The sequence below is a fragment of the Sander vitreus genome, chromosome 20 (genome assembly GCF_031162955.1).
Source record: "Sander vitreus isolate 19-12246 chromosome 20, sanVit1, whole genome shotgun sequence".
NCBI classification, from domain to species: domain Eukaryota; kingdom Metazoa; phylum Chordata; class Actinopteri; order Perciformes; family Percidae; genus Sander; species Sander vitreus.
In genome coordinates, this window is record NC_135874.1 from 1,697,652 (window position 1) to 1,720,023 (window position 22,372).

At 42.3% G+C, this 22,372-nt stretch overlaps 1 protein-coding gene across 4 annotated transcripts in view; it reads left to right on the forward strand.

Annotated features, from left to right (window-relative positions):
- ppp2r5eb (protein phosphatase 2, regulatory subunit B', epsilon isoform b) overlaps positions 1-3,833 on the forward strand; it is a 53,909-nt gene extending 50,076 nt beyond the window's left edge. For all 4 annotated transcript variants that reach the window (XM_078276825.1, XM_078276826.1, XM_078276828.1 and 1 more), the window contains exons 13-14: positions 1,224-1,325; positions 3,016-3,833. In XM_078276825.1, coding sequence (XP_078132951.1) covers positions 1,224-1,325; positions 3,016-3,115 — 202 coding nt within the window. In that variant the 3' untranslated portion in view covers positions 3,116-3,833. The remainder of the gene's footprint in view (positions 1-1,223; positions 1,326-3,015) is intronic.
- Positions 3,834-22,372: the final 18,539 nt, after the last annotated feature.

Below are 22,372 nucleotides of genomic sequence, written 5' to 3' on the forward strand. Positions count from 1 at the left end.
CGTGATAAGGAAGCACACAAGGGAGCGCTAGGTCAAGTCTAACCCCAAGAAATATGGACACCAACTGATTAGGTTGGAAATACTTCTTCATAGTCAGATGACGGACCACAGGCTTATAACTAGGGTTGGCTAGCGTTTGGATCTTTTCCCCGATACCGGTGCTGAAACGATCTCTTTACAAAATCAACACCATTTCTGATGTTTTGGTCTCGACTATTTTGGTGCCTTTTTCATTGTTTTTGGCGCTTTTTTTTTTTAACGTTTAACACCTCTTTTCCCTACCACTAACCATAAACACCACTAACACCAGCTTCCTACCACTATAGTTTTACACTTATTTTTTTTAATTTAGAAACCTCATTTATAGGAAACTGTATCTAATTCTTTGAGTTAAAGAAGCAGAAATGATGAATTATTGAGACTAATATTAAAGGAAGGATAATCACAGAAGGGTCAACGTTCAGCGAGGATACTGTTCCCAAACATTTCAAAATTTTTTATTTATTTTTTTAAATGCTAAAAAAATTGAATAAAACACCCCAAATTCAATAAAAGTAGAGATCCATTCTTTTGTTGTACTCGCCGAGCGCGTTGTATGGAATCATCTGTGTTATTTTTGGGTTATTAAAATGAGGTAGTTAAAAAGAAACCCATATTTCTGAGATAGACATTTTGAGAACGGGTCAGATTTAACCCCAAGACAACACAAGAAAGGCTTGTTTATTGCTAAGGCCATATGGTCAAATTTAAAATGATTTATTAAAATGTAATAACAATAACTTATAACAATGACTTAAGTTATTTCACCAGTACATTGCTGATAGCCGGCCGTGTAAGCACCGGGTCTCGGTACCCAACCCTACTTATAACTCTGAGCCTTTTAGGGAACTAGGGAACAGGCAAGAATGAGGAGACCCAGCAGCCAGCAGCCAGACATTGAGTTGTTGTGTGAGGAGAATCATTGGAGGGGTGAGGATTGACACACGCAGTGAGACCAGCAGCGTAGAAAAAGTGTGGACTTGATGACCCGACAGGCTGGATTCCAATAGCCACAATAAATAGCACAAATATTCACTTATCAAAGTCTGACTTCCTACAAGACCTGAAGTATGACAGAAATGAAAGCCTACAAGTTGCTCTGTAAATGGACTCTATAAAACTGTAAAAGTTTATAGCCGCTGTAAAGCTGGATGTTGAACTGTGATCCCTCTGTGTCCTCGCAGGGCCATCGTGGCGCTGGTGTACAACGTACTGAAGGCCTTCATGGAGATGAACAGTACCTTATTTGATGAACTCACAGCCACTTACAAGTCAGACCGCCAGCGGTGAGAAGCTGCCCCACACACGACAGCGGTGTTTCTATCATCACACTCATATCTGGATTCAGATTAGCTGGGGTTGTAAAAGGAGCCACGCCAATGACTAGAAATATGAAGAGTAGTGAAGTTAATATCTTACAGACTCACTCCCTTGTTTGGAGAGAACGTCTTGACTACTATAATAGTAAGATTTATTGTGTTTTGGCCAATTAGGATTCAAAGTTCACTCAAGTGTTTTAATAGTAGTGAGCCACTTTATTCCCCCCCATTACTCATTCAAATATTAAAATTCATGAGACATGATTCAGTGTGCCAGTGTACAAATCTGTAAATCCTACTGTGGAGCCCACGGGGATCTTCTATGCAAAGTCTGAAATAGTAGCACAGAGCCCCCAAAGTTTAGAAAGAAATACTTTTTAGCCACGCCTAGTTGGAGCACTAATTTACATCATTTTTTTCTGACGTTATCTGACCCTCGTTAATCAATGATCAACCGTTAACCGACAAGCAGGCAACTGAGTCCCAGTTCACCCACTTTGGGTGCACCGTGTCCGCAGATAGCTGTTGACATGTAGCGGTCTCGTAGCCTCGAGGTCACGTGCATTGTCCCGGACAGTCTCGCATTGCCAGACCTTCCCCCACAGCACTGCGGAGGAGGGTTGAACGGGAGTTTTACCGGCAGGTAAACCCAGACCTCCGGGTACTGGAGACCTTCATCTCCATGTACAGCAGAGCACAATATCAGCAGATTTCCCTCAAGTTACCAGCTAACGCTAGCGGTAGCTAGCTAGCTTGGTTAAATCTTTCAAAATGAATCTGGTTGTAGTCTTGCAATGTGTGACCCTGCAAGATCCCCAGTCTTTACATATAATGACATTAGATGTGAGATGGTGTCAGACTGTAGTCTGTTCCAAGTCTCCTAGTGGATCGTAGGCTTAAAGGAACACGCCGACTTATTGGGACTTTGATTATTCCCCGTCTACCGCTAGCCTAGCTTAGCACAGATCCTGGAGGTAACTGGTTCCATCTAGCCTAGCTTAGCACAGATCCTGGAGGTAACTGGCTCCATCTAGCCTAGCTTAGCACAGATCCTGGAGGTAACCGGCTCCATCTAGCCTACTGCTCCCAATAAGTGACTAAATAACACCAACATGTTCCTGTTTACATGTTGTGGTTTGTATAGTCACAGCGTGTACAAATAACAAGGTCACATGACACACAGCCATCTTCTAACTGTATATAAACTGGGAACTATATTCTCAGAAGGTGAAGCACTGCTACTTCTGCTACTTAGGCGGAGTGATTTGATTGCAGCACCTGAGAAGCTAGGCTAGATGGAGCCGGTTACCTCCAGGATCTGTGCTAAGCTAGGCTAGTTGGAGCCGGTTACCTCCAGGATCTGTGCTAAGCTAGGCTAGATGGAGCCAGTTACTTCCAGGATCTGTGCTAAGCTAGCCTAGCGGTGGGGGCGTCGGACAGAGTTACGACACGCACGGAGATGAGAAGGGTATGTATGGACTTATCTAACTCTGGGGGAGACGGGGAATAATCAAAGTCCCAATAAGTCGGCGTGTTCCCTTAAGTGTACCTAAATGGCCACACCGGACCTATTTGAATCACTGAAGAAATCAGAGATGTATGCCGAGATTCCGAACCCATAATGACCACTGGTCGTCCATGCTGTTTGTTGTTCCAGTGAGAAGAAGAAGGAGAAGGAGCGAGAGGAGCTCTGGAAGAAGCTGGAGGACTTGGAGCTGAAGCGGGGCCTTAGGAGCGACGGGATCATCCCAACTTAACGAAGACAGCGCCACGCTCCCCTCTGCCCTCCCCTCCTCCTCTCCCCCTGTGACTCCCCCTTCCCCTCCATCCTTACCCGCCCCCTCCCCCCTCCATCAGCCATGTCTGCCCAGAGCTCTGAGAAATCCCCGATACAGGCCATCGTCTCTGGATCGACACGAAGCGCCCCGCTGGTTTCTTAATGGGTTATTTTTTTTCTTACGTTTTTTTTTCTCCTGTGTTTTGTGCGACTTACTTTACAGTAGATTCATCACGTCTGTTTTCATTATTTCAACAGCACTGTAAATAATAATTTTTTTCCTTTTTTCTTTTCCCCCCTTAAACTGATATTATTGCAAACGGAAAAACAAAACAATAATAATAAATAATAAAAAAAAAGGAAGAAAAAAATAGAAAATGAGAAAATGACTTGTGTGGGAGGGGGAATTTAACAAAAACAACTTTTGGACTGTATGACGTGAGACGAACTCTTGGAAAACAAAAAAAAAAAAAAAAAAAGAAGATTTGAACTCGTCATCCCACTCTTGTTCTTCAGTACAGTCCCGTGTATCATTTTGATTTTCCTGGTTCTCCTCTTTGCTTTTCCTCTCGTTGCCTCCGTCTTTCGGTTCCCTCCCTCCTTCCTCTCTAATGGTGCATCTTTTCTGCCCCCGTGTGGGACATCCGGACTAAAAATGGGTTCCTCTCTGGCCCCGCCCACATGGGGGGGGGGGGGGTGAACAAAACGCATTTTAAAAACAACAACAGGGACTTCCTCAGTGTACACTAACTGTATCCTCCTGAGTGCGTTTACATGCGTGTTCATGTACGGGTATTAAATCTTGTGCTCAGTATCTTCATTTCCATTGTTCAGTTTAGTACCTTTTTCACGCTCAAACTACATCATTAGATTCATATCTTGAGGGACTCGGGGCCCCTCGGACGGACGACGGCACCGAACAGACTCGAGTCACCGACCTCGCCAGACTGTCCGACGGCCGATTATGGGCTCGGTGTGTCAGGGCCTTAACGTGAACTAGCAGCAGCAGTAGGTTAAGTTCCGTTTCCATTAGCTGTAGAAAAAAGCAGCTCTGATGCACCTGATCAGATAATCAGTCCACCACTGACAATGAAAACTACTATGGAGGTAATTACTGAATGTCAATACACTGAATGGGTTCTGCATAAATGCTGACTAGAATTCACAATTGGGCTTTGAAATGATGAGCGTTTCTCAAACCACTGTGTAGGGTTGGGTTTTTCCCGCCTTTATTTTGGCGCCATCTGGTGGTCGTATCAAAAATGACACTGGTGAACAGCGTGAGGGGAAAATATTTTTTATTGAACCCATTTATTTTGGTGTCCTTTTTATAACTTCCTTGTGATGTGACTCTGCCTCACACAGGGTTGGGATGCGGCTTCATATAAACCACAATGTAAAAGCGTGTGAATCCAGAACGCTCCGCATGTAAACGCACTCATTGCCTTTTCTTCCTCCTCCAAACATGGACTACTTCTCATCCAGTTGATTCTTTTTTCTCCTTCCCTCCGTCTTTTTTCCCCCGTCCTTACCTGCCATACCAGAGGTCTGTTTCAGAAAGCAGGTTTAGTGAGAACTCTGAGTTAGTTAACTCTGAGATGAGGAAAACAGAAAGAGAGGTTAATCAAACCTGAGAGAAAGGGGGAACTCCAGCCCTTCAGAAAGAGAGGGAACTCAACCTCAGAGTCAGCTACTATGGTAACTTAACCTCAGAGTCAGCTGCTATGGTAACTCAACCTCAGAGTCAGCTGCTATGGTAACTCAACCTCAGAGTCAGTTACTATGGTAACTCAACCTCAGAGTCAGTTACTATGGTAACTCAACCTCAGAGTCAGCTGCTATGGTAACTTAACCTCAGTTTGTTATCTGCATGAATAAATAAAGTGTTGGTTTATTAACCATGTTAGGCAGACTTTTTCTTGAACATGGCATTTCCTTTTGTCGATGATCCCGTTGATGAAGAAGCTGTATTACTTCTCAGGGAGTTAAACATACGTCTGGAGATGATATTGAGGCCCCGACTACAGATGCATTTTCATTTCCAGATGAGCCTAGCCTATTTGAGCGGTATGGTTTTTCTTCCCAGTCTATCAGTTATGTAGCCTACATAACCTTATCCGTCCTCATATCACTAACGTCACCCATCGTGAACATGCTCTACATCCCAGCAGATTCTTTGTGCCGCATTACGTTTTTCTGCAAACGGCAGTTTTCCGCCACATTGGTGAGGCGGAGCATTTTTGTAAAGCCACTGTAGCAAAGAGCCATCAGAAGAGTGTGACTCGCTCTGTTTCTGTAGTGTTCCCTGGACATAAACCAGTAAGAGACATTAAAAAGGAGTTCCACAGTATTGCAGGTGAATGATGTAAACCCTTTGAAATAAAAGATTATGAATTATAATTCTGTTAATGATGGTGCTGCAGCCTCAGAATGGGATTAGTAGGCCTAGGACTTTTTATAGATTATAGGTTCAATACCATTTCACCAATAATATTAGACTTATGATTAAATATGATATGAATACACTATATTGGAACTTACACATTTACTCTAGCAGCAGTTTTCTCCCACACCAATTCTCTCTGTTGCAGCAGCCGCCGTGTTGCTTTTTTAACAATTCCCATGTTCAAACTCGCTGTATGTGCGCATGAGTATTTCCGCCGACCAGTTAGTTTGTGGTTACCGTGGCAAATCGTAGTATCATGGCGCCATTCATTCGAAAACTCCGTTTCCCATCTCGGGGTAAATCAACGTTGAGGGTTAGACTCAGAGTTTGGTAAACCTCCTTCCTGGTATGGGCCCCTGGTATCCCTGGTATCAGTCTGGTACTGGTACCCTCTGGCCATAACGGGGACTTCCAAGTTGTTAAGTCTTCAGAGGAGCGCCAAAAATCTTCCTCCTGTTGTGAAAAGACGAGCGCCCCTGAGTCAACTCACCCCAGGAGGCAGTATTACAACAACAAAAGACAAACCTGTACATTGTTATTGAATGCAGTACACTGATAATCTCGTATCTTGTAGTAATTTAGCCTGGTTTTTTTGCTTAGGAAACTGGAGAGGAGTATCCAGTATATAAAGAGGTATTATGGAACAAGACTTCCTGGTATTTATGATAGGGTTTCCCCCTTTTAGTCTATTTCTTTCTTTTTTCTGTCTCTCACTCCTCCCTCTTCTCTTGGTTTTTATCTCATTTTGAATATTTTGATGAAGTTTCTTTTGACCATTGGATATATATATATTTTTTTTTTAGTTGGGAAGGGAGGGAGGGAGGGAGGGGGGTGAGGGTGAGGGTGAGGGCAGGTAGGCAGGGGTCAGAGGGAGGGAGGGAGGGAGGGGGTGTAGAGAGGGAAGGCACGGGGCAGACCTCTTTGCCCTGTTGGGAGAGTGTGACGGTGAACCCCCCCCTCGCTGAATTAATGTGTGCTTTAGAACGGCCCGGATATAACATGATTCAAAAACTGAAGAAAAAAACAAAAAAGATAAAAAAGGGTTGGAGAAATACAAATGTTTAATTATTTTAAAAAATAAAGAGATATTAAATTAAACCTGTTTTGTGATAAAGCCCAGACGCTGGACTGCTTTATTTACGTGTGTGTGTGTGTGTGTGTGTGTGTGTGTGTGTGTGTGTGTTTTAAGATACTTTGTCATTCTCACAACACGGATGAGAATGGAATATGAACTCAGGTCTCAGTGCTGACCAACTACTATAATGATTAATAAATCATTAAAAACATTCCTTCATAAGCCCCATCCTACTTAAAACAATTACAAATACAATAATTTACAAAGACCGTGTCAGAATAGCAGCAAGTAAATAAATAAAGTGCAGTGCTATTTCTTGAGAAGACTCAGGCATGGCAGTGTGGAGGAGTTCATCTGGGTAGAAGCTGTTCTTCAGCCTGCTGGTCCTTGGCTGGATGCTCCTGCAGCCTTCTGCCTGAGGGCGGAGGTGGGAAAACAGTCCGTGTGCAGGGTGGGTGGAGTCTCTCATGATGGAGGTTGCTCTGCCCCTGCATCGGCTTGTGTAAATGTCTGAGAGGGCTGGTAGGTCGCGTCCGTTGTGGCAGCCCTTACCACCCTCTGCAGCATCTCCTCTGCCACTGTGCAACTGCCATACCACACAGCGATGCAGGAGGACAGGGTGCTCTCCACCACGCACCTATAGAAGGAGCTGAGGATGCTGATATCCAGCCCTGCCTCCTTCAGCTTCCTCAGGAAATGAAGACGTTTGTTTAAGGTGGTTAAGGTGTTGTGGCGCCAGATGAGGGTCTTGGGGATGTGTATAAACAGGCAGCCCTTTGCCTTTACAAAATAAATCTGTAAATATTTGTCTTCTTGTCAACAAATCCAACCAAAAACCAACAACGTGTAGTCCGTCTCTCAGCTCTAAGCCCGTTGGTTCCTACTGAAGACATACATCTTTAAAACACAAATATATAGTTATATACAGCTGCTCACTGTAGTTTTTAATCACACAAGCAGCAGGAAGTAGTGCATTAGTTGGGGGACTATTTGCAGCGGCAGAATGATCCACAGCTGGTGCTGTAGTATTTGTGGCAGCAGGATGGTGTATGTGGAATTGAGTCAGAATTGTGTGTGTGTGTGTGTGTGTTATGGTGATGAAGGAACATGTCAGCCAGTATGTCATGTAGTTGTTGTGTTTTTATGATGGACCAGGCTGTGATACACACCCAGTACTTGTTAGTGGATACATTCACTGTTGGTTTAAGTCTGCACATGAGGTTTGTTATCGATAAGAGAAAATAAAGAACCTTAAATGAGGTAGCTGTAGCCGGTGACGATGAATGGGACTGTGTATTTAGCATTGAGATTCAGTTGAATGTGTTCTGGCCATAGACGGTTGTTTCTGACGGTACTGAAAGTGTCTGCACCAGTGTGTCCACAAGGGGGCCGTATTGCATTAGCAATACAACATACAGGTATGTTCTACTATTCAATGTACTTCACCAGAGCTGCTTCTCATGTCGCTTAAATTGCCTCCTCGACTCCTCCACTTTCCTCCCTTCCTCGCGTCTTAGTCCCTCCCACCAAGGAAATCATCGGAGGAGAGAGGCAATGAGCAAATGTGTTTTAGAGGGATGAGAAGTCCTTTCCTCTGGAGCGTCACATGAATACGTCAGCTGTTTGGGCGGAGTTAACAACTCCTTCAGATGCACGGCTTCCTGGAAGGGTGCTCTCTGTATCCTCACCTATAGCTCCTCGATGCTCCCTCCTCCATGCTCGATGATCCCTCCTCGATGATCCCTCCTCAACTCACTTAAAAGGGCCTACTTCTAAAACTTCTGCAACTGCAGTTTCACAGACTGTAGTAGCAGAATCATGTGTCCCAGTAAGCCGTGACTGAGCTAGCGTGCACAATACCAGGACCGTGAAACTGAAGCAGCTAATTGGAATTCAGCCATCGTTCATTTAATTATCTACACCTGTGTTTCCAGACTTTGTCCCTCCTTCCTCTCCTGCTTGCATGATTTTGCGATGTAGTCATCTAAACAAATAGTCAAATATTTCCAGAATGCAAGGTGAAACTGGCTGCACGTGTCGGCCTTGTGATTGAGAGGTGAGTGTTTCACACTCTAAACCCTGGACGGATTAAGAGACAATGGGCCCCTGAGCACAGACGTGAGTTTCATGTGAGCAGCTGAGAGACTTTTCTTCAGTGTTTAGACTGTGTTGTGGTCCTGGTTTCGTGTTCACATTCTGCATTTCAAGCTAAAATCAGTTAAGAACTCAACATATGTTTGATGACATTATAGTTAAGAGTTTAGATTTTGGTTCATAGGCCTAAAATCCCCAAAAAATAGTTTTCAAAGCAACTGTTTGTCATGGTTTATCAGTTGCTCGCTAGGAAAAGACGCATGTGGACATTAAGTGTTAAAACTAAGCAGAGACACTCAACTCCTGAAGGTTATTAATGTCTATTAAAGCTGATTACGTTTTAAACACAGCCCCCTCCTGTTTGTCTGAGCAGTACCTCAATATGCCACCAGAGGGAAGCAAAGGCCTGCAGTTCAGAGGTTTGTACCTTTTCTTAAGAAAAAACAAAAAACCAAAAAAAAACAAATTGTACAAAACTAAGTACCTATCAAATGTTTGACATTAGAGCTTTGCAAAAATAAGTTGAAAGGTGATTGTTATGATGCAGACTGCAGTGACTCTAAACTCAGAAATTTTGACTTTAAAGTTGTACTCCATACAATTTCCATCTAGTTGATTGTTAAGATCCTATCTATCAAAGAGTGAGTTAAAACAATGGGGATTAACAACATGACCCACTGATGAAAGCGCTTGTATTTGCTGCTTTGTCAAGTAATACAATCTAAGTGTATGTTGAGACTTTCCTGCCCTAAATTCAAATGCAGCACACAGTTAGGGCATTTTGACACCTATAGATAGTTTGCTCCGGTCCCAATCAGTTGATGAGTTTGTAAAACTTTGTAAACTTGGAGCGATTTCCCCCTGGGTCTGGTTTGGTTTCACGTCTGGAAAAATCCAAGAGTCATTGCAAACCACACAAGAACATTCAGTCCTCTTATTGGTCGGGTGTGTCTGGGCCTGGGCTGGCAGTTATTACGGAACCCACTGCAGTTCTAGGCAAGACCCGCCCTTCAATAGCATTCACGCGCTATGATTGCCTCTGCAAAACTCAGATTGGACAGATAGTCTAGCTAGCTGTCTGGATTTACCCTGCAGAGATCTGAGGAGCTGTTAACCATAGTCCTCATGAATCCACCAGAGGTTAGAACGCCAACACAAAAGAGGAAGGTAACGGCCATCCGGCCGAAAATAAGGACACACAGACGGAATTTCTGGAGCAATCCCAGAAGTGGAACGTTGTGACTATAGACTAGTTAGACACAAACATTACCCAGGCTGGGGGTGCACTGGCTCCACTCTTTGACTGCTAACGCTACATCGCTAACCATGTGAACACGGACAACAGTGTTAGCCACGTTAGCTAGCCGCTGCCTCCCCGGCTCTATCATCTCCACACCTGAAGTGTTAGCAGTTTAGTCTGAGATGAGCTAAGCGCTATCTGTGAAGACTGGGGCATGTCAAGGCATTGCGACGGTGAGAGCTGCTATCTACCGACGTCATATAGTCAACACTGTTCGTTTTTTTTAAAACGGAACCCTGGGAGTTGAGGTCCCAGAGGCCAGCTTGAAATAACATCTTACAGCCAAAGCTGCTGCTAGAAACAACCAAACTCAAATCTTAGGGAATACAGCTTTAAACTCATAACTCAAATAAATGTTCCACATTTGGCCCTAATCATCTTTCGTAGAATACACTATACTGTACATTGTAGCAACCCAGGGGACTTGAAAGCCTGATTCACAATGAAAATACGGTGGGGCAAAAAAAGTATAGTCAGCCACCAATTGTGCAAGTTCTTCCACTTAAAAAGATGAGAGGCCTGTAATTTTCATCATAGGTACACTTAAACTATGAGAGACAAAATGAGAAAAAAAAAAAATCCAGAAAAATCACATTTTTAATGAATTTATTTGCAAATTCCTCAGGAAAATAAGTATTTGGTCACCTACAAACAAGCAAGATTTCTGGCTCTCAGACCTGTAACTTCTTCTTTAAGACGCTCCTCTGTCCTCCACTCGTTACCTGTATTAATGGCACCTGTTTCAACTTGTAATCAGTATAAAAGACACCTGTCCACAACCTCAAACAGTCACACTCCAAACTCCACTATGGCCAAGACCAAAGAGCTGTCAAAGGACACCAGAAACAAAACTGTAGACCTGTCCCAGGCTGGAAAGACTGAATCTGCAATAGGTAAGCAGCTTGGTGTGAAGAAGTCAACTGTGGGAGCAATTATAAGAAAATGGAAGACATACAAGACCACTAATCTCCCTCGATCAGGGGCTCCACGCAAGCTCTCACCCCGTGGGGTCAAAATGATCACAAGAACGGTGAGCAAAAATCCCAGAACCACACGGGGGGATCTAGTAAATGACCTGCAGAGAGCTGGGACCAAAGTAACAAAGGCTACCATCAGTAACACACTAATCCTGCAGTGCCAGACGTGTCCCCCTGCTTAAGCCAGTACATGTCCAGGCCCGTCGGGAGTTTGCTAGAGAGCATTTGGATGATCCAGAAGAGGAGTGGGAGAATGTCATATGGTCAGATGAAACCAAAATAGAACTTTTTGGTAAAAACTCAGCTTGTCGTGTTTGGAGGGGAAAGAATGCTGAGTTGCATCCAAAGAACACCATACCTACTGTGAAGCATGGGGGTGGAAACATCATGCTTTGGGGCTGTTTTTCTGCAAAGGGACCAGGACGACTGATCCGTGTAAAGGAAAGAATGAATGGGGCCATGTATCGTGAGGTTTTGAGTGAAAACCTCCTTCCATCAGCAAGGGCATTGAAGATGAAACGTGGCTGGGTCTTTCAGCATGACAATGATCCCAAACACACCGCCCGGGCAATGACGGAGTGGCTTCGTAAGAAGCATTTCAAGGTCCTGGAGTGGCCTAGACAGTCTCCAGATCTCAACCCCATAGAAAATCTTTGGAGGGAGTTGAAAGTCCGTGTTGCCCAGTGACAGCCCCAAAACATCACTGCTCTAGAGGAGATCTGCATGGAGGAATGGGCCAAAATACCAGCAACAGTGTGTGAAAACCTTGTGAAGACTTACAAAAAACATTTGACCTCTGTTATTGCCAACAAAGGGTATATAACAAAGTATTGAGATGAACTTTTGTTATTGACCAAATACTTATTTTCCACCATAATTTGCAAAATCCTTCAATGGGATTTTCTGTGATTTTTTTTCCATTTTGTCTCTCATAGTTGAAGTGTACCTATGATGAAAATTACAGGTCTCTCTCATCTTTAAGTGGGAGAACTTGCACAATTGGTGGCTGACTACATACAGTACTTTCTTGCTCCACTGTAGGTAACTCAGAGACAGTTGGCTTTAACATAGTGTTCTTTAATAACTCAAGTCAGGAAAAAGGTAGTGGAACAAACTTTAACTTAGGATTCTTCCCGTCCGGGGTCAGTCTTCAGGCGGTGTTGTCCTGGGAGGGTTTAAAGCCAATTTCCTTACTGAACAATCTCCTGCAGTGTTGCCTCTCTGGTCCTTTGTTCCTCACTCTCTCCCATGTGGCCTTGGGCTGGCTCTCTTAATGCCTTCCCCTGATCACCTGATGGGCTGCAGGTGTGACCAGTAACATGTGCCAAGTGGCTGCAGCACTTGTATAGGCAGATGGACTCCCTCTATCACCTCTCCCAATCTGAGCCTATGGACCCCCCCCCCGTGCTGGATTGGCTGGCCTGTTTCCCCTGGTTTGCTACAACATATGCTAAACTACTAAACCAACTTTTTTTACTGGGGTGGTGTTGGCCGCTTCATTTAACTCTCCGTCAGAAAGAAAAGAATAAGCAAATTTCCCAAAACGTCGAGCTACAAGTTCTACACTGTTCACCTGATCAAATTAAAGCTGAAAGTTGATTGGCCTTTCAGGAATGTCAAACGTGGTGCAGCACTGAGACCAGAAAGAAAAACTGTTCAAATAGGATCCAAGCCCAGCAGCATGTAGGAGCCGAGAGTGTTTTTCATGTTGCTGTTGCACACAGGAGAGCAGAGACAGTGTGGACTGTAATTAGGAGTGTGTGTGGAGGTATGAATTAGGATCACCTGTCGAGTAGAAAACCCTGACTGCTCGCAGTGAACAACAAATTTCTTTGGTCCAGGTGTAATTAGCCTACTGGAGGCATCTCAACGCCTCAGCGCACATCCAGCTCTGAGCTCTTTATAAAAAAAGCCATGACATGCTAAGAGCATTGTCATCATTAATTAGCCCACAGCGCTGATAATTCAGCTGATTACCCCCTACACTGTCATCCATCCATCCATCCATCCTGTAAGGCAGTGGTTCTCAAACTATATTTATATAATGTACCCCCATTTGATATATTTTTTTCGTCCAAGTGCCCCTGACCAGCACAAAGTATTTTTGGTAGAAAATAAATCCTAGCTAAATAAAGAGACACAACACAGCACTGCACCATCCGTGTCTGATTCACTAAGCAACTCTATTGTAACTGAACAACACTTAAAAGCTACATTTCAAATATTATGAATCACTTCATTAATTCATTACTATAGTGTATACTTCTTTTAGGAGTAAGGCAACACTGATACTTTTAAATTAACATTTGAAAAAATCTCAGGTACCCCCTTCATTACGCCAAAGTCCTCCTAGGGGTACACTAGCCCCCACTAGAGAAACACCGCTGTAAGGGGTCCTTGGCTGAAAAAGGATTGAGAACCTCTTTTAAGTAATAAAGTGCATTTATCCAAAGTGCTTCACAGTTAGCCTTTGATTCCCCCATGGTGGTGGTGTAGCCTGAGTGTCCTGCTCAAGGGCACTTTGTGACGTGGACACAAAGAATGACTGAGGATGGAACCAGCAACCTTGTGATCAGTGGACAACCTGCTGAGTCAGCCACTGTGGAGTTGTTTCGAGGAGAGCACTAAGATGATGTTTTTGAGATTTCTTCTTGCATGTCAGTGACAATCCTCCCTCTTGTAGTATTATACTTTTGGCTCATGTTTTTTACTTTCACTCATGTGTGCTTAGTTTGGTTTGGATTAGTCCTCTAAAATACTGGACAGAGACTACATGTGAACTTGAGTCAGCACTGAATTAGCAGATATTAACCTGCTCTTGTTCATCCGTTATTATTGATTCTAGGGAACAATTGGGTACTTTCAAGGTACAAATCACTCATTTTGGGAATTAGATACACTGACTTACACTTTAAAACATCAGAACCCTGGCTAAATTTGAACCCATTTTCAAATGTTTTTGTAGTCATCTCTTCCCTTTGTAAACGTACTACACACTCTAAAGTAAGACATGAATTAAACATACAGAAAGACATACCATGTGTGTCTCTAAACTGATTTGAACATTCTCACTTAGAAATATCAGTTATCCTTTTCTGACAATGTAAGTAGGTGCTGCTGTTATTCTGACAGGTGTTTCTATTATTTTGTCCACCCCATTCATATTAATGAGGGTAGACCTAAATATAAAAAACGCCTTAGTATCGCGATACAATTCTTTAAAACAGGATGAGAGGGCAAAACAAAATCAGAGGAACCCCTTCCTGACCAATCAGCTGTGAGGAGGAACAATTTGAGTCACCAGTACAGGAGCCCACAACGGACAAAATACTGCAGTCAAATTAAAGCGTGCTTAACTTTTACTTTTACCCAGAGATGGGAAGTAACGACGTACAAATACTTTTTTACTGTACTCAAGTAGATTTTTCCGATATTTTTACTTTAGTATTTATTTTTGTGCCAACTTTTTACTCCTGACATTTTTAACACAAATATCGGTACTTTCTACTCCTTACATTTTACAAAATTGGCTCGTTACTTTAGTTTCAAATAATTTCAGTGGAGTTACCGTTATTATTTTTCGCGTCATTTATTATTATCAGCACTCCATGTTCAAAGATTTACTAACTGACAGTTCATTTCTTATGCTGCCATCTAGTGGTTGTTAATTGTAACTCTAAAAGTATGGGGAACTAGTTAATTAATGTCTGTTTAGTCATTCATATTTTATCCTTTATTTTCTTTCCAGAAGCCATTTTTGAGCACACACACACACACACACACACACACACACACACACACACATAGTAGATTCCTTTAAATGTTAAGAGGAAGATTAAAAAAGAGAAACTGGATCTGTGAATTCATATCTTGCTCAGGGATTAAAGTGAAAAAAAAATCCTATACAGATAGCACTAATCCTTTTGCGATCGCGCCTTATTGGTTTTTAATGTACAACAAGATGCAAACAGCAAACCTCAGCCACATTGATCTCAGCCTCGTCTGCCAGCTGGTCCACATCTCTGGCCAGACCTTCAGACACTTGTCCATTCTAACCGACGAGCTAACGTTAGCTTGTTAGTAGCACGGTGCAAGACGTGTTGTTTTCTTTCCTGACAACTGATTGATTTGCGCCCGAGCTTGGATGTTTAGTGTCAGAGCTTTCTCACCATGTCCACGGATTTAAGATAAAACACCATGATGTTGCGCCGTTATTATTGTTATAGCCTAGCTACATCCATGTGTCGCGCACCCCGCTACCACGAAAAACACTGACGTAAATAGTACCTGTACTGTCCTATTACATCCCAGTCACACGGAGTACATTGTAAAGTCACACACACACACACACACACACACACACACACACACACACACACACACATAAAGCATTTATTTAGGACGTTACAGTATTTATTTCATCCTATGAAAGGACAAGACATAATTTAAGACCTTTGTAAATGAAATGTACAACTTTATGAACGTTATTCAAGAATTTTAAGGCCTTATTTTTTAGAATATTGAATTTAAGACTTTTTTAAGACTTAAGACCCCACGGGAACCCTGTTATAGTGCATCGCTTTACACATAACGTTACTTGCATTGATTAAAAACTGTAACAATAATAGGCTACATCGGGTGGTATAGCAGCCTATCTGTTCAAGCCATAGGTGGCACCCAAATGAATGACCTCTTGACCTGACAAGAGTTTGCGATAGTAAGAAATTGTATTCATTAATGCACGGAAAGAACCTAGCCTACACTTCTTATCTCCCTCGCACATAGAGCTCACAATCGATCATACCCCAAAAAGTTCAACAGATTGGCCTACCTTATCAGCTGTCTCGATTGTGTCACTATAATCCAAAAACTTTTAGACCGTTCTTTAGTCCTCCAGACTTTGTTTTTTAAGCAAACGGGCTAATGAGACAAGCGTGTAGCTAGGCTAAAGCCTAAACAAAGCAAACTCATGGCTGACGCATCTTCTTGAGCCGTCACTGATTGAGACACAGGAAGTTCTCAAACACTATTAGGTCTGTAAACATTAAAGGTGCCGTAGGTAGGATTGGGAAGATCCAGGACTTAGCCAAAGAATTTGAACATCGACAACTTCTCAGTCCCTCCCCCCTTTCCATTAAAGCCCAAAATGGTCTCCTAAGCCCCTCCCCCCACAAGGGAGAATGAATGCGTGTGCATGAACAGTGATTGGCACGCAGTTAGACCCCCCTGGTCCTGATTGGTGCATCTGAACAGGGAGCTGTGGATTTTTATAAATCTCACTCCAGGCTGTAGGTGGAGCCAGAGGAGCTGGACTTTTGTTTAAATGACCTGCTTCATGTAGTTCTACTGGAACATAGGGTCAGTTTCAGCAAATATGACAGAAAGGTAGTTTTAGAAGGCTTACCTACTGCACCTTTAAACATCACACAATTCACATTCATTCAATGGACCTAATATATTTATATGACAGACCCCCCTCATTGGATCTGCCTCCATCTCATGTCACAATAATCATATATGTGATGTGTCAATGGCATATAAAGAGCCTTTTCTCCATGTCCACTGAAGTTTCTCAGCTTGCAGTCTGGTAACATTTGTGTGGTCCAGGTAGCTTTGCATAAAAAATGGTTATCATTCACAAGGCTACTTTTACTTTTATACTTTAAAAACATTTCCAAGCCTGTACTTTGTTACTTTTTCTTGAGTAAATAAGTTAAATCAGTACTTCTACTTTTACCAGAGTATTTTTTAACACAAGTATCTGTACTTCTACTTGAGTACGGGAAGTGAGTACTTTTGCCGTCTCTGCTTTTGCCTCACCTAATTGTTGCCTTTTATACAATCACAATTAATGAATTTTCCTGTAGAAATCATCCAGGGTTTCCCCCCAGGAAACTTCTTTAGCCCGGTGGCTTATTTTTCCCGCCGAGGGCCCTGCTGGGGCCAGTCCCAGACTCATAGCAACATTAATGTAGAGCCCTGTGATAACAGAATCATCGAAGGAATCACCAAATTGAGAATTAAAAAGCTATAAAAGCTATAAGACAGATTCCATAGGGCCCAACATTAAGTCAGTGCTAAAAGCTAACTGGAGATTTAAAATATGACTACGTCTAAGTTTCCAACTGGGCCACCCCGCTGTAGGCTCACTCTAGTTTAAAAAAAACATCTTGAAAATAGATTCAAAGAAATAATTCCCAGTGGATTAGGCCTGGTGGGGGGGGGGGGGGGCAATTTAGGCCTTGCAATACCCTGGGGGGAAACCCTGTCATCAATAATTTGATCTTCTCTTTTATTAAATATGCTTCTCTGGATCTGTATGTTGTTTCTGCTATTATTATCTTGCTTAGACAAGATTGACTGGTTGTATTATATTTAGCTGAGTCATGTCCTCTTCATGATGCTCTTCACACTTTTATTTTGGAGTTCCCCTCCCTCTGTTTCTGAGATTCCTCCACGGAAACAAGAAGGGGAATCATCCACTCCTCCTCCACTCCTCCTCCTCCTCCACTCCTCCTCCACTCCTCTTTCTGTGTTTCTACCATGGCAGAGATCATGCTCCTTTCTTCCTCTGCATCCTTTATCTCATCTGTTACCACTTCTTTTCTTTAGTTTTCTCCATTTCTTTGTCTCCACGTCTCATACTACAGTATTTATTTCTCCATCCCTCCATCGTTGCTCTCCTATTCCTTCACTACTCCACTTTTCATTTCCTCCCCTCCTTCCTTTTCTTCCTCTCCGATTCCCCCTATCCTTGTTCCCTCCTCTCTTATTTTCTTCCCTCTCCCCTTGTTTTCTCCTCTTCTCTCCTTCTTTCTCCTTCTCCGCTCTCTGTACCTTCGCTGTTCCTTTCCTCTTTTTCTTTGTTCGTCCTCTTCTCGTCTCCTCTCTCCTTTCTTCTTTCTCCTCCCCTCTTCTCTGTGGTTTCCTCATCTCCCTGTTTCCTCCTTGCCTTTCATCTCCTCGTCTTTCCTCCTTTGTCTTATTTCTTCTCTCCTTTATTATTTATTGAGATGTTTGATTAAAGAACATCAAAAGTCAAAGTCCTTTATTCCTCCTCCTTTTCTTGTCTTCTCCTCTGCTCCTTCTTCTCTCGGTTTATTGGCTCCTCTGAGGTTTTTTTCTTCCCTTTCATCCTTTCCTCTCCTCGTTTCCTCCTTGCTTTTCCTCTTCTTTCCTCCTCTCCTCATTTCCTCTTCTCCTTTTCGTCTCTTCTCTCCTTTATTTCTTCTTTTCTGTTCTTCTCCTCTTCTCATGTTTTTTCGTCTCCTCTGAGGTTTCCCTTCTTTTCTTTCCTCTCCTTTTTTCTCCTTGTTTCCTTCTCGTCTTTCTCTCTTTTCTCTCCCTTTTCTTCCTCTGTGGTCTCTCTCAGCCTCCACCTCTCTACCTCTCCTCTCCTCTGTCCTCCATGCACTTTAATCCCCATCAAGTAATGCATGTGTATACTGTATAGTAATATAAGCCTCTTAATCCCATATTGGTGCGGGCTAAACTTTGGCATTTTGTGATTCTCGATAGATAAACAAGAGTTTAATCCACATTAGCAGCCTGCGATATGAAATGCAACGTCTATAGGGATGCACCAAGGACTTAACGCTCATATGTATTACTAAGGAACATTTTTGTTAATGAGATCCGACATTTTTTATTGTTTCACAATAACACAAATGGGATAAAAGCTTTTTTTTCTTTCTAGTCACACACACACACACACACACACACACACACACACACACCCTTGTTGTATATGACAGATTGATAGCTGTGTGTGTGTGTGTGTTCTTGTTTAACTATATTCGTGGGGTCCAGTATACTTGTGGGGTCCCAACAGCCTTGTGGGGCCAAAATGCTGGACCCCACAAGTTTAAAGAGCTGTTTGAGGGTTAAGACTTGGTTTTAGGATTAGGGTTAGGATTAGGTTATGGTTAGGGTGAGGGTAAGGGTTAAGGTTAGGCATTTAGTTGTGATGGTTAGGGTAAGGGGCTAGGGAATGCATTATGTCAATGTGTAGGGACGTGCACAGACATTTTGAGGGGCAGGGGCTCATGTGAAAAAAGGGCACTCATAATTATTTATTTAAAACATTTTAAATCAATCATTTAACAAAACGTTAAATATAGTAGCACAACTCTGATCCTCTTTATTTTAATCGGAACGCAACAAAGTCTAATCTCCCGACCTGATATTTAGGTTATTAATTCAATAAATACATGTGTTTGACAGGGAAGTGTGTGCTAACAGGAATATATATTTATTTATTTAAATAAAAAATAAAACAGCTCCACCGAAAAAGGGCAATTTCTCTAACGGAAGAAAAACAGCCAGTGCTCAAGCCCCCGTGTGTGTGTGTGTGTGTCCGTTTGTGTGTGTGTGTCCGTTTGTGTGTGTGTGTGTGTGTGTGTGTGTGTGTGTGTCCGTTTGTGTGTGTGTGTGTGTGTGTGTGTGTGTGTGTGAGAGACATACATGCATGAAACATGTCGAGCTGACTCCGGTTCCAGATTTAGTTTTATGTAATCTTGTTTATTAATTTGTACCAGGGGACGTTCTGGGATGAAGTACACAGACATTTTACTTAAGTAAAAGTAGCAATACTACAGTATACAAATACCTTGTTACAAGTATAAATTCCAGCATATAAAATTATACTCAAGTATCAGCATCAACATACTGTATACTTAAAGTACCAAATGTGAAGTACGCATCATGCAGAATAGCCCTTTTCAAAAATAATTCATATTATTGGATTATAATTATTGATGCATTCATGTGTTCATCACTTTACACAGGTAATGGTAACTTGCAGCTGGTAATGGTGGAGCTCATTTTAATAACTTTATACTGCTGGGTAGCTCAATCTATAACACATCATCATTTATTAGTTGATCATATTTTGGGTTCTTTGGGATTTGGAGCTCCTTCTTCTTCGTAACAGCAGCAGCTTGTGATTCATGCTGATAAGGCAGTAGGGTATTTTTACATTGGACTTTGGCAAACATGGCCACCCTAGTGGCTCAGTTAATTTAATTTAATTGTGACAATCTGGTTTTGAATCTGGTCTGGGAGGATAATTACATATTGAGCGTTCTTTCTTTTGACCACTTTTATTTACAACAGAAAAAATAGAAGAGAGTTAGTACGCCTCTTTACATTCTTGTAAATGTTTAATTGGGACCATTTATTACTTTTCATCATGTATGCTTCTGTGGAGTTAATTAACCCCAGTGAACGTAGCAGATGCTGTGACAGAGCTCGGCTTGTCTATTAGTAGGAGAACTAGGAAGCCAGAAGAGATAGGAAATCCAGCGAGGACTCTAAACATCCAGTTTGCCTGTTTTCAAGGCAGTGCAGCTAAATATTTAACACAACTTAATGCACCATGCTGCGAAACAGACTGTCAGATCATGTAAAAAACCTTGCAGAGCCGCTCCAACTCCCTGACTCAGGTGGAGGGCCGGAGCCTTTTAAAAACATGGTTTCACTCTTGTGAAATAGTCAGATTTTTCTCCTCCCTTGTAGTTGGAAGGACATCAACACAAAACCTCCTGACCCCTAAATCCAGTGGCTTGTTCGTGCACAGATGCATGCACATGAACAGGTGCACTCATATTTTTTCATGGTGTTTTATTTGTTTAATTGTTGCTGTTTGATAGCTGGTGATGGATAATGTTTGACTGATGATCGACAAATATGTTTTTCTTCTGTTAAGGTGCTGACACACCAAGGAGATCGTTCAACGATTTAGTCTCTCGCCATATTATACAACTAAAATGAATAAATGTTTTGGGTTAGGGTTAGGTTTGACGATAAAATGTCACGGATCAGTTGAGGTCACCAAAATCCTTTCTATTATTTATCTGGGGACCATGAACACACATATAGCAAATATATATGTCTAGCAAATATGCTATCATCATCCTGTTATGGACCAGTTGGTCAAGGAGAAGTTGCATGAAAATACCATGTTGAGAACAATTTTCCTGAGGAACAGTTTGGCTGTCACAAGATTGTTTAGCATCATGAATATTCAGCAAAGATAGAGTCATAGCATGCGCGGAGTTTGCGGGGGGTAGGGGGAGCATTGCCCCCCTTGGTGGCTGAAATGGGTAATTGCATTGTTTAAAAAAATGATATATTATAAATATTTTAAATAACACAAAACAACTAAATGGTGGTAGGTAATACATCTGATTTCATATACTACTTTAGTAAAAAAATATTTTTTCAGGGCTCTGGGTCATGTGACAAGTGACAGGCTAACGTAAGTCCAGCGATTCTCAGCTAGCATGTAATACCGTTGTAGTTATCTGTTCGGACTCGTTACACGAAAATATGGACATAAGGAGATTTTTAAAACGTCGAGCTCCAAAACGACACAAATAGTCAGCCATCGGGATCTAACAAGGATACAACACAAACAGTAACCGATGATGACGATAGGCAAACAGACACCGCTGTGAACTTGGAGTGAACACCGAGCAGCTCTGGATCAGCAGCAACCGCTAGAAGTCCTGACGTTGACCCCACAGATGCACTAGCCGCACTAGGTAACACCAACCCAGATGATCTTGGAGAAAAACACGGCTGTCCTAAGCAACCTGCTCTGCCCCAATTCCCCTCAAAATGTTTTGGAAGTACAAAACGATAGTTTTCCACTACTTCTACAAGAATTACCCTTGGCTTGAGTATTCCGTTAGAAAGGATGCAGTAAACTAGAGAAACATGGAAAAAGCCAGGCCCAGCTGAACTGTATGATTAAGAGGAATAACTTCCAAGCCAGCTCATCCTCAAATGGATCTATTGCACATAAACTGTCTGAAAGCCATACAACTACAGTAGATAAGAACAGAGGTTATCTATCCAAAGTAGTTGATGTTGTGAGGCTACTGTCTGAACTTGGATTGCCCTTTTGTGGACACAAGGAGGGAGAAGAGTCAGAATCGTGTGGCAATTTCCTCGAGGTTTGCAGTTTTTTATCGAAATATGATGCTGCTTTTGAAAACATGCAATCCAATTGTTTTAATGCCACAGGCGTAGATTTTCAAAATGAAATAATTGACATCTGTGCACACATGCTTTACAACAACATTACTGAAAAGGTATAGGAAACTGGATTTTTCTCTATAATTGCGGACGAGGCTAGGTCCTCCAAAACTGAGCAGCTGTCAGTGTGCATACGATATGCCGAGGAATTGGAAATCAAGGAGCGTTTTTTGTGTTTTATGGACTGCTCTGTATCTCGCAACGCGGCTGGGATTGTGGAGGCCATCTACAAAGGGCTTGATATGTGTGGTCCTAAAAACATCGCAATTGTGGCACAGAGTTACAATGGTGCATCTGTGATGTCA